General features: G+C 35.4%; 1 protein-coding gene across 1 annotated transcript in view; it reads left to right on the forward strand.

The window, feature by feature from the left end:
- Usp24 (ubiquitin specific peptidase 24) overlaps positions 1-12,914 on the forward strand; it is a 134,381-nt gene that overhangs the window by 95,041 nt on the left and 26,426 nt on the right. The window contains 14 exon segments of the mRNA XM_015484945.2: positions 422-539; positions 2,780-2,924; positions 4,352-4,471; positions 5,064-5,189; positions 5,830-5,928; positions 6,740-6,822; positions 7,272-7,413; positions 7,580-7,699; positions 8,105-8,325; positions 8,649-8,773; positions 9,797-9,938; positions 10,375-10,525; positions 11,675-11,770; positions 12,385-12,488. Coding sequence (XP_015340431.1) covers positions 422-539; positions 2,780-2,924; positions 4,352-4,471; positions 5,064-5,189; positions 5,830-5,928; positions 6,740-6,822; positions 7,272-7,413; positions 7,580-7,699; positions 8,105-8,325; positions 8,649-8,773; positions 9,797-9,938; positions 10,375-10,525; positions 11,675-11,770; positions 12,385-12,488 — 1,792 coding nt within the window.

Genomic DNA, 12,914 nt, shown 5'->3' on the forward strand with positions numbered 1-12,914 from the left:
TCTTAAACAGGAAAAGCAGGGCATATCGTTTTTACCTAAAGAGTAAGATTTTAAAAGTTTGATAAACCCTTGTACAAATTCCCCTATTCCCAGAATAAGAATTGTTCACTCACAACTTTTCTGCTCTTGGAATCTTGGCACATGTGTTTCTAAGGGGTAAGCATGACTCCTTTCACTGTATTGTAGACTCATAAGGGAGGGCACCCTCTCTGGTCTACCGTGGTATCCCCTTCCCTAACCTTTCCTCCCCACAGGGCTTTGTTGCATAGTAAGCACTCAAAAAATAAGTGTTCGATTAAACTGGGTGCACTGCTATTGGGGGGCCTTGGGTGTTTTGCTGCTCTAATAGGAAAGTGCACAATAGGATCTTTGAATTAAAATTTGTGTTCATCCTCAACATGAATATTATGCTCTATTCCAGGTTCATCACTCATTAAACCATTGTTAGATGACTTCCTTTTCCGAGCTTCTAGAATTATTTTAAATAGTCATTCTCCAGCTGGCAGTGCCGCCATCAGTCAACAGGACTTTCATCCAAAGTATGGAAAATGCACGTTGTGTTCAGTTTTGGTAAAAATTCTAATTTGAAACTTTAGTCCAAAAATATTTCCTTAAGTTGGACTTTGTTTTCCATATTGTGAGTTTGTGTGTCATGTATTATTCACTCTGTAAAGAAATGCATGTAAAGGAGCTTAGTGTAAAGCCTATTGTAACATAGAAGGCACAGAGCAAGTGCCAGTACCATTACCATCATCAAAGTGGAAGAGTAAATAATAATAATGTGGCTAACTAAGTCCAGAACAAATTCCAAGAGAAATGAAGATTGTTAAGGTCTGGAGTGTGGCTAACTGGTAGAGCTCAAGCTTAATGTGCATGAGACTCTGGGTTAAATTCCAGAACCAAAAGAAAAAAGAGAAATAAAGTGTTCACAAGTTTTTAGGAGCAAAGGATAAGTGCTGTGGTGCATGAACCTGTTGTTTGCTGAGGATTGACTGTTCTGGTAACTGCAATGGCTAGTGATTTATTACAATTGTAACTTTGGAATCAAATTTTGTATTTGAGTAGAAAATTGGAAAATCCCTTTGTACTGTTGACCCTACTTGAGTGATATTTACACTCTTGGAGATAGGAAGAAGAGGCAGCTACAATCTGCCATCTCATTTGCTCTGAATCAAACTTACTATTTCAAGAATATGAAAACCAGAGTTAATTTAGGAATCTTGAAGAAACTGAGGATTTGGTATTTACAGTGAAAAAAATTTGTATACAGCTTCAGTGGTTATTGATATGGAAAAGACATAATAAGCAATATTTTACGGAATCTTACGAGATAATTTATCATGTATAAACATTTTTTGTAGCTAGAGAATCCTTATTAGCAAAGTCTGGTTTTGGTTGGGGGTGTCTTCATTAGAACTCTTGGCTTGTCCTTAATGGTGTGACTCCCATTCTTGTTCTTGCTTCAGTCTTGTTTTGGAAGATTTAGTGCCAGGTTTATGGAATTTTTTAAACATCAGAAATACATGAGTATTTTGATTTTCAGTAAACACACACAAAAAGTAAATCTTAGCAGTTTTAATGAATTTTTTTTTAATTTTTTATTGTTGGTTATTCAAAACATTACATAGTAGTTTTAGTGAATTTTTTATTGAGAAATCTTCCCCTCCATCAACAAGGAGTATTTTTTAATACTTTCTTTTTATTAAAAGTGATACCTCTATCAACAAGGAGTATTTTTTTTTTTTTTATCATACACAGTACCTTGACTGGAAAAGGAACATTTTGTTTCATCCCTCCCCAGTGTACTAAATGGTATTTATCACAATCACTCCCAGACTTTTCCCACAAAAGCTTAAAGGAAAAGAAAGAGAGATTTAAAATACATAAGATCTTTTCAGAAGCCATGCTATTCTTATATTACTGTAACAACAGCAGCTTCTTGGTGTGTAGCTCATGTGTAATGTGCCTCCCTGTTCATTTCTTACTTGTTCTTTTCAACCCATTAGTTTCTATATAAGAAACAAAGGACAGTGCTGATCTAAGAGCCCCACAACCCTGCCTTGACTCCTCTTACACTTCGCAAGTGGTTTCACTCAGAAGTCACATGTCCTCTTTTCTGTGTATCCTTCATAATCTGTGATCTCCTCAGTAATGCAAGTTTGGCGTAGATCACAGTGAGAAATTACTATCCATTCCCAAAGGCAGGCAATCTGGAAGTCTGGATGCTTTACAGTTATCTTTTCTGTCATTTTAAATACACAGACTTGGCAATTTATATATTTCTGTATACCTTTTTTTTTTTCCCCAGCACAGTAGAAAGTTGATTAGTGTCCTTGGAAGAATTTTTGATCCTCAGGCACACAGAATGTTAGTGGGTCTCTATTCTGATTTTCATAGCTTTCTTTTTCTGCTACTTGCTCAGAAAGATAGCTACAAAAAAATATTTCTTTCTCCCTACTTTTATTGAAAGATGGCAACTCTTTGTTGTGTTTATTACACAGTTCTCCAACTCCATTCTTGCTGGTCCATTCCTTATAGAAGAAGACTCTCAAGTCATAAGTGACAGATTTTGCTATTTTATCATCAGGCCAGGAAAATATTTAGCTCTAAGCCATATTAATTTTTCCAGTTTTCATGGCTTCTGGATTACTAGATTTCTGACTTAACTATGTATGAGGAATTGCACTCTTATACTTTCATTTCAGATGTTGTTTTAGTATAATTAGGAGTGTGAGTAAAGTATTCATTGTTGAAAATGATTTGTGTCTTTTGTTTTTAGGTGTAGTACGGTGAATAGCCGATTGGCAGCCTATGAAGTCCTTGTAATGTTGGCTGATAGTTCACCTTCAAACCTTCAAATTATTACAAAAGAACTACTTTCTATGCATCATCAACCTGACCCTGCTCTTACCAAGGAGTTTGATGTGAGTTTTCTAGACTGTCAGACACTTTATTTTTTTCATAATGATTTCTTAAACGTAGAATTTTAAAACCACATTTGTATTCTTCTAAGCCCAAAGAAAGTCAGTATTATTCTTTTGCTGTGTTCACATATTTAAATCAACTACAAACTGTGTTATCACATTGATACACTACAGTATATTATGAAGTGGAGTCCTTTTTAAAAAGGAGAGGCATTTCCAAGTTGGCTCATAATTATTCTCTGCCTATTATGTTCCAGCCTATTTTTTGAGTAACTTTATGCCAGGCACTAGAGATACAAAGTCAGACGAACATTGACTCCATCTTAGCACAGTCTGCGTTCAGTTAAATTCAGAAAGATTTATGGACTTTAGCGTACACTAAGAGGTATATTAAATTTTTGGAGCTTAAAAACAAAAATGTTCCAGACCTCAAGAAGGTCAGTTTATATAGTGGAAGAGAACACCTATAAGCAAACCATTTCGATGGTTTGTGATACAGTGTAAGAGGTGTTTGTCCTATATGCTCTAACATTGAAAGACACTTACCCACTAGTGATGGTATCTTAGAAAGCTTCTTGGAGATGATGACACTGTAAGTAGAGCCTCAAAGACAAGCAAGCCAATTGAAGCAAGGTGGGATAGTCATTTATTTCAGCAGTGAGAACAGGAGAAAAGCTAAGCCACAAAACAGCTTAGCATATGTTGGGATCTACAAGAGGGAAATAAGTTGTAGGTGCACTGGAATACTAGACCAGGAGTGAGAAGACACTTTTAAAGCAGCCTTTGCTTTCTCTTTGAATATATGCTTATTAGAAGTTGTTTAATAGAAGACTGTGACTTTCTGTAAAAGGAAAGGAATGAATATGAGCCTTCCTTGACCATCCACGCTGCAGAATTCCTTATGGTAAACATGTCATAAAATCCTGTTCCTTTTTTTCAGAGTACCACCTCAGTTGCTAACATATATTTAGTATATTTGCTTGACTAATACCATATAATCTGTCCTACTAGGCTGTAAACTCTTTGCCATTAGGGACCACATACATTTCTATTCTCTGTTCCATCCCTGGCACGTACATAGTACATGTTAGGCCCCTAATTAATATTTGTTGAATGGTAATCAAGTGAATAAATACTTGACTACATAAATGAATAAACAAATACATACTTACTATATGCCAGATAATTTATGAACAACAAAAAAGAAATAGAGATCATATTTGATCATTGTGATGGTATTTTGATCATTATGTTAGCATCTGCAGACAAAGATACTTCATGAACATAAGTTTTGCTAGCCTGAATTTCATAACGCACTGGATATACCTCTCTTTCCTCTTAGACATCCCTTATAGCTAAAGTGGAAATGTGCCTGTGGCAGAGGTACTAATTCTCTTCCCTGCTGTTTCTGTTCCTCTGTTTCCCAGTACCTTCCCCCAGTGGATAGCAGATCCAGTTCAGGGTTTGTGGGCCTGAGGAATGGTGGTGCTACCTGTTACATGAATGCAGTCTTCCAGCAGCTGTACATGCAGCCGGGGCTCCCTGAGGTGATTTGCTTTCTCTGTCCTGTTTGGCTTGAGACAAAATGTGTTCATTGCCTGAAAGTTGTTCCATACTTATTTATTGCTTTTGGGGTTTGCATAACCCAAATATTAGTAAGTAGGGATTAGTAAGTAGCTTCTGAAATCTGTATAGACAGGTTGTTCATAGTCACATTTTTATAAATCTGCTTGTGTAAGATCTGCCTATATGACAGACTTGACCTAATGATTTTTGAACTCCAAAATAATTTTTATGTTGTTCTGTAAACTTACTAACATTTTTAATGCTTTAGAAATGCACAGGCTCTGTCGTCAGCGCTTTGTAATAATATAGTAGTAGCATGTGGTGTGGCGGGCAGAATTTTGAGAGTGCTCCAGGTGCATTGTTTGGCATTATGTCTTATAGAGATTCTAGTATACTGGCTCCAGTTTTTCCTAATCAAATGGAGGCTAAATAACAAAGCTAAATATGTGCAGAATTGTAGATAGCCACATCCAACCATATATATATATTCTAAAAAAACAATGTGGGTACATAGGTCAGGATTTTCTGAAAAGTGGTTAAATATTTCTAATTTAATACTTTTCTTCTTTTTAGTCACTACTTTCAGTGGATGATGACACAGACAATCCAGATGATAGTGTATTTTACCAGGTGCAGTCTCTCTTTGGGCATTTGATGGAAAGCAAGCTGCAATATTATGTCCCTGAGAACTTCTGGAAGGTATTTCTCCCAGTAACGTATGTTTGGAGTTTGGTTACAATTTTTCCTTAGTGATAATGGTTTCTTATCTTTACTAACTCAGGCAAATTCAGACTATTAATGTATAAAAGAATTGGGTATATAGTTGTTGAAATTGATGCTTGGTTTTAGAGTATTAAAATGTCAAAATTAATTATTCACAATTCCTGAAGATTTGCAAATTTAATTATTTTGAATATTTCTGATTCTTCATTTTAGCTCTTTGAGATATTGATTCAAATCATTTCTTTGAGCCGATAACAATTTAATTAATGCCTTTAAGTAAAGAACATTGTTTTGAACATTGCTTCACTTTGTTTCACATGCTGGAGGATTACTCATGTTTTTCACAGAGATTGGTTAGTTTCTCAGAAACAAACTCTGTTCCACAGCCTTATATGTCACCCTGTACCCACCTCTGGTTTCAGAGACTTGCTGTGATTATGAGGTACCAAGGAAGAGCACAGATGGCTGAATACAAGCTTGTCTCACTTCAGTAAAATCTCCATGTTTCCATCATGAACTTGGTTTTTAGAAGTATTAGAATGTTTTCATATGCCTTTTCTACTGTATTCAGCAATTGCTGCTTTCCTTTTAAAATTTTTGAATTCTTGCTACATAGATTTTCAAGATGTGGAATAAAGAACTCTATGTGAGAGAACAGCAGGATGCATATGAATTTTTTACTAGTCTCATTGATCAGATGGATGAATATCTCAAGGTAATAAAAAGTCTCCCTTTAACTCCCTCAGACTCTAATTACAGTATAAGAACAATGCTTCAGGGTTTGTGATTACTGTGAAACTAAGAAATCAGAAATTAGTAATCTGACATCATAGCTATAATTTATTTCTTTTGGGTTTATACATTAAAATTTATACACATCACTGGAATTACATATTTCTTCTCGATTCATCTAACACTCAATTAAATCTTAACCCAGACTACAGGGTAATAACCACTTGCACCTGCATATCTTACTGAGTATCCCTTGAAGCTTTAGAGGATGCTGTAACCCCAGTGAGTTGATGTCCCAGCTTCAGGCAGTCTTGGAATTTGTCAAGTTCTCTGGACAAAGGGACTGGGCCAAAAAGTTATCTATGATGTTTAAACCCAAAGCTTTCTGCTTTTTCCCGTAAAACATGTGACAGATTTCCCAAATTGTATTTTTCTTCTAAGACTGCCTGCTACCACTGCCAGCATTGGCCTCTCATCAGTAGGCACAATTTATCCATAAAATAACTTATGATCACAAGAAGATTGTAGAGTTGCTCTAACTGTGTCCTTTTGGCTTAGGAAGGATTCAGACTCTTCATGGAGAATGCCCTCCCTATCATCAACTCTGACTGAACTGTCTTTCCTCCTCCTCTGCCGATTGCATTATTCTAACATTAGTCTGATACAAAATGACTCCTTTATTTGGGTGGTTAAATTGAAATCTGTATTTCAGCTTGGGTTTAAATAAAATTCTTTATGAACCAACTTATCAGTACCAGGGAAATAATTAAGATTTTGACTTTTTATCCCAACAGAAAATGGGGAGAGACCAAATTTTTAAGAATACATTTCAGGGCATCTATTCTGATCAGAAGATCTGTAAAGACTGTCCTCACAGGTTAGTGAAGATGGATGGCACTGACACAAAACATGATCATCAGGATTAGGGGTGTAGCTCAAACACAGAGTACTTATCCAGCATGTGCAAGGGCCTAGGTTCCCTCCCTAGTGTCACCTAAAAAATAAAATCATTTTTAAATGCTTTTCCTAGTATTTTTGAATTTGGCATTTGTTGACTTATAAATATATCTTTCAGTGGATCTATAAACGTTTAATGAATTATATTTCTTTGGTTTCCATTTCCAAAATTTCTTCATGCCCTTAAGAAAATATTTGTTAAAATTCATAATTTGAAGCAACTCTATATTGTCAAAAATTGGTGTTTTTATTTGGTAGTGTACTTTTAAAATGGTAAATTGTGTTATGAATATAGCTCTGTGTTCAAGCTCAAGTGTCATGGTAATATGAGTTTTAAATTCATGGCTTTTTTTGTCATTTCCTAATCAGATATGAACGTGAGGAAGCTTTCATGGCTCTCAATCTGGGAGTTACTTCTTGTCAGAGTTTGGAAATTTCTTTGGACCAATTCGTTAGAGGAGAAGTTCTAGAAGGAAGTAATGCATACTACTGTGAAAAGTGTAAAGAAAAGGTATACTATATTTGTCCTAAGAATAATTTGTTATGTATGTGCTGTGTCTTTATAAAATCAGTATTAAACTTCTGCTCTGCTTCCATTAGATTGTGTCATTACTTTTACATTAATTAATTTGCTGTTTTATTTTCTCCATGCAGATAATTTCTTTTCTTTTCTTTAGAGAATAACAGTGAAAAGGACCTGTATTAAGTCTCTACCTAGTGTTTTGGTCATTCACCTGATGAGATTTGGATTTGACTGGGAGAGTGGACGCTCCATAAAATATGATGAACAAATAAGGGTAACTCTTTTACTTCCTGAAATTTCTCACAACCGTGACCTTGCTGCCTCCTTTACTTTTTTCTTTCTTAGTTCAAATTCTGTCTTCCCTTTGAAAGATTATAGTCTCAGTATCATGAGAAGGCCACAGCCCTTGTGTGAGAACATGCTGTTAGAAGAACAGGCACATGTACAAACAGTGTCCCTCATTTCTGGAAGGCATTTTTAGAAGTGAAATGCTTTCTGTAATGCACAAACCAGAGGCTACTCATATTGCCCAGACTTAGGCTGAGATGTTGTACTTGAACTGAAGAGGTAGTTAGTCTTTACATAACTTGGGAAAATACAGGTTCTTACTTTATCTGACTTGGGAACTGCTATGTATGTTCCTGGCCAATACTAATGGTCTCTTTTCGCTTTTATATAGTTTCCTTGGATGCTAAACATGGAGCCTTACACAGTTTCAGGAATGGCTCGCCAGGATTCATCTTCTGAAGTTGGTGAAAATGGGCGAAGTTTGGATCAGGGAAGTGGAGGATCCCCTCGGAAAAAAGTTGCTCTCACAGAGAACTATGAACTTGTTGGTGTCATTGTACACAGTGGGCAGGCACATGCAGGCCACTACTATTCCTTCATTAAGGATAGACGGTAAGGGCTTCTTGAGGTAGCCATTGCTCCCTCTGCCTCCACAGTGTTGCCTTCTGCTTTCTCTGCCCTAATTTGTCATCCATACTTACCATTAAAGTGCAAAGAACTTTGTGTTCTTTGGTCTTATTTCATTTTAAATATTTAAAGCTTAGAGGAAACTGTTTTTACCTCTTCATTTTGAAAAATTGTTTTAGAAACTAAAATTGCTATTGCTAACTTTTTTTTTTAAATATTTTCACTTTAATTATAGATAATACAATGTTATTAAATGCAGGGGTTAGAATGTTTGTTTTTTAACCTTATGTCTGGTATCTGGACCTTAGGGGGTGTGGAAAAGGAAAGTGGTATAAATTTAATGACACAGTTATAGAAGAATTTGACCTAAATGATGAGACCCTGGAGTATGAATGCTTTGGAGGAGAATATAGGCCAAAAGTTTATGATCAAAGTAAGTATTTATAATGGATATTTTTCCATACTTTTTTTAAAAAATTTAGTTTTCTATCTAATTGGAAACAGTATTCTTTATAAGGAAATACAGTCTTTTTTTTTTTTCTTTCTGTAATTCTGCTCTTCTAGCTATAGATAACCCAAGCTGTTTATAAAAAAATTTTTTAAATAACGAGAGAAAGTCAGGAGGATAAAATGATAACAAAGAAAAACTAATAAAGAAAGAATGTCAACCTTAAAATTTGTTTCAGAATTTTAGAAAGTAGTTGCCTTCTAAATTTTTCAGATTTCCTTTTCACTTATATAGAGGTACTATAATTAAAGAAGACATTTCTTATTCTTCTAAAACCATATACATCGTGTAGAATGTAAAGCAGTGTTTCCCTCCACAGTCCCCATCCCCAGAGGGGGAAAGTATGTCATAAAACACAATCAGATTTTATTTGTGAAAAATCTAGTTTTCAGAAATAGTTCCTGAAGTCTGATTTTTTAAATCTTTCAGGGGCTTTTCCAAATCTCTATACATATTAGATCCACTTTGTTACGTTTCATTGCCACTCCATGGTAATCACACATCTAATGCCGGCAGCCTTCAAGGGCTGCATTTCATATCATTCCCAAAATTGACCTAGATTGGCCATCTTTACTGAAATGGATAAGAGAAGGCAATTATGATCCCATCCTGTCACCGAAGGTGTTTCTAAATGTTGCTTGCCTTTTGCTTAAATTTAGTCTTCCCTGGAGTGTTAACCCTCTTCCCTTATTCCATTGCCATACATATCTCTTACTCCCTGCCCTGAGTTTCCCCTCCCCAGTGAATGACTATTCTAATACAAGAACTGAAGTATCCTGACTTGCATTCTAAACAGTACTCTACCAAAGCCCATTTTACTTATCCTTTGCATTTGACAAATTTAATGAGTAGTTACTTGTTGAATTTATGAGTTCTTTGCTTTAGATTTTCAAGACAAGGAAGATTTTATTTACAAAAATTCTTTCTTATTGTCCTGTTATAAAATAGCAAATCCATATACTGATGTACGTCGAAGATACTGGAATGCCTATATGCTCTTCTACCAAAGAGTATCTGATCAAAACTCCCCAGTATTGCCAAAGAAAAGTCGAGTCAGTGTTGTAAGACAGGAAGCTGAGGATCTCTCTCTGTAAGTTTCTCTTTCATATGATTTACTGTGATTTCAGTAGGTGATACTGTGATCATTGATAATATTGTTTAAATTTTAAAGATAATTAGCTAAGCTAGAGAGAAATTTTTTTAAATCTTCTAAAAAATAATAGATTATCCTTTTTCTTTCTTATTGCTTCCTGGACTTTCTTTTTTCCCTAGCAGGAAGTTATTTTGTATTTATATTTATAATCATGCATATAAGTTATTTCAGAATCAATACTTTTTTTTTCTTTTTTTCTTTATTCTTTTTTATGGTGCTGGGAATAGAACCTGGGGCTCCTGCATGCTAGGCAAGCACTCTACCACTGAATTAGAGCCCCAGTCCAAGATTTTTTTTTCAATCAAGTCTAGTGCCCTGTTTATGAGTTGGGCAAGTTTTAATAACTACTAAAACTAGCCATTCCATCTTTCAGGTCAGCTCCATCTTCACCAGAGATTTCACCTCAGTCATCTCCACGGCCCCATAGGCCTAACAATGACCGCCTCTCCATTCTAACCAAGCTGGTTAAGAAAGGTGAGAAGAAAGGACTATTTGTGGAGAAAATGCCTGCTCGAATATACCAGGTAAGAATCATGTAAACAGTCTAAGGAGAAAATCCAGGTACGTGTTGTATTTATCTTGTAATGCAGAGAGCACTCCTGCTAGCTACCTTTCGGGATTTGTTATTCCTTTCATTCCACCTCTTCTCCCCGCTTGCCTTGTGAGTCTTTTGTACCAGGTGATAGAGGCTGTAGAGCTTGTGGCACAGTGGTAAGAACACAGTGTGACTACATCCTAAAGATTGTCCAGCACTATCCCTGAGTAGAGAAACACATTGATGAAATGAGTTTATTTTATCCGGAGAGAAAAACAAGTTGAGGCTTATAATGTTTGGGTGAGAATATTTGGGCAGTCATGACTGTTGTTGATTGAATACCTGTTCTAATTCTTAAAAGACTCTTGTAGTGTAGTAGGTTTTACTCCCATTTTTCCGATGGAAATACAGGCTCAGAAAAGGAGTCACAGAGCAAGGGTTTAAGTTCAGTATGTCCTCTTACTCAGTTGTGATTTCATATACTAAATATCCAAACGCTTGCTGGGCACAGTGGGACTACACCTGTAAATCTCAGCAGCTCAGGAGGCTGAGGCAGATGGATGATGAGTTCAAAGCCAGCCTCAGCAAAATATCGAGGCCCTAAGCAACTCAGTTAAACCCTGTCTCTGAATAAAATACAAAAAAGGGGTAGAGATGTGGCTCAGTGTCCCTGAGTTTAATCCCCAGGACCAATGAATGAATGAGTTCCCACTACCAATGAATGAATGAATGAATGAATAACCAAAGGCTAAAGAGCCAGAACCAAAGAATTTAAGAAAACTATCAGTCTTTAATTAAGGTAGAAGTGAGCCATCTGACAAGTAGGAATGGAGTTCCTTGGTCTCGGGAAAGCTTTGTTTGTAACTTCCTACCCAGAATTTGAGGGTAGAATTTATTTTTGTCTTTCATATGGTGGTTTTCCTGAATTTTCCAAAAGGGTTTGGTAATGAATGATAGGAACACCCTTTACAGCATTTTATATTTGAAAGGAAGTTTTTTCTCGTTTTTTCAAAATGCAAAGCTGGAGAAAAGGGAATTGTAATTTATTTTGTACAAACCTTTTACCTAAACATTTTACTAGAAATATCTTCCACATGTTGAATACTGTTTCTTAAAAGTTTTACTAATTTTTTTGCAGATGGTGAGAGATGAAAACCTCAAGTTTATGAAGAATAGAGATGTATACAGCAGTGATTACTTCAGTTTTGTGTTGTCTTTAGCCTCACTGAATGCTGTAAGTAGGTGTTTATATCATTACTAAAGAAATAAGAAAGGATAGCACTCTCAGTTGTTAGCATTGAGGTTAGGTGCACAAAGTTCTTCATGTAAATGTGTCACTTATTGGGTGATATTAAAATGAAGGTGATATTGGGGGTGTATAATGAAGATTGTAAGTAGGTGTTCACATACGGGATTTTTTTTAAGTATCCTTGTTTAGATTTTGTCAAGAATCTAAAAGTAGCTCTGAGGTTGTCGTATCAGTGGCTACTGGACTTCGTAAAGATTGACTCTTCCTAATTTGTAATCATATATTGCCAGACTCGAAATTAACACAATTACTTCTTTTTCTTGAGTTATACCATTATTAAAATTTGCCAAAAAGGAAAAATATTCCAAGTCATTTGATTACAGACCATCTTGTGGTCTGAAGTCTGTTTTGAGAGGACTTCATTAAAAAAAATGAGGATGATCTCTTCTCTTAACCTTTTTTGAAATTTAAATGGAACATTTTCTACAATGAACTGGTTAGATTTTTCTTATTTAACTTTATCATGTATGTCATAGTTCAGTTCATAATAATGTGTAATCATCTGTAAAATAGCCTTTCATTTTCCCCTTCTCTCTTAGACTAAATTAAAGCATCCATATTATCCTTGCATGGCAAAGGTGAGCTTGCAGCTTGCTATTCAATTCCTTTTTCAAACTTACCTACGGACAAAGAAAAAACTCAGGTAAGAGTGGGATTTTGATAGTTTGTTGTGATAGAAGGCACTGGTTAATTCAAGTTGAATTCACGTATTCAACTTTTCAAAATTTTGTGATGGCAGCTAACATACTCAGCTGACTAGGTAGGGTCTCTATAAGAAATTTTTAGTCTAATGGGAAAGACAGATAAAAAATAAAAAAGAAATAACTTAAGCAAGGCATAAATTAAGTATACCTCTGGAAATTGGGCAAAATCGTATCCAGAGATTAGTCTGTAAAGACATTGGTTAATGTTCTCAAGAGAATTTTGAAAGGCAAAAATAGAAATCATTCTAGACAGACAAAAGAACCCAAATAACAGACAAGACCTGGCTAAGGAACTGTGAATGTATAGTTCATTGTGTTTTACTAATATTTGAAAAGGGGCTTATTGAGCTGAGACTGAACATTTG

The sequence above is a fragment of the Marmota marmota genome, unplaced genomic scaffold, assembly GCF_001458135.2.
Source record: "Marmota marmota marmota unplaced genomic scaffold, marMar, whole genome shotgun sequence".
NCBI lineage: Eukaryota > Metazoa > Chordata > Mammalia > Rodentia > Sciuridae > Marmota > Marmota marmota.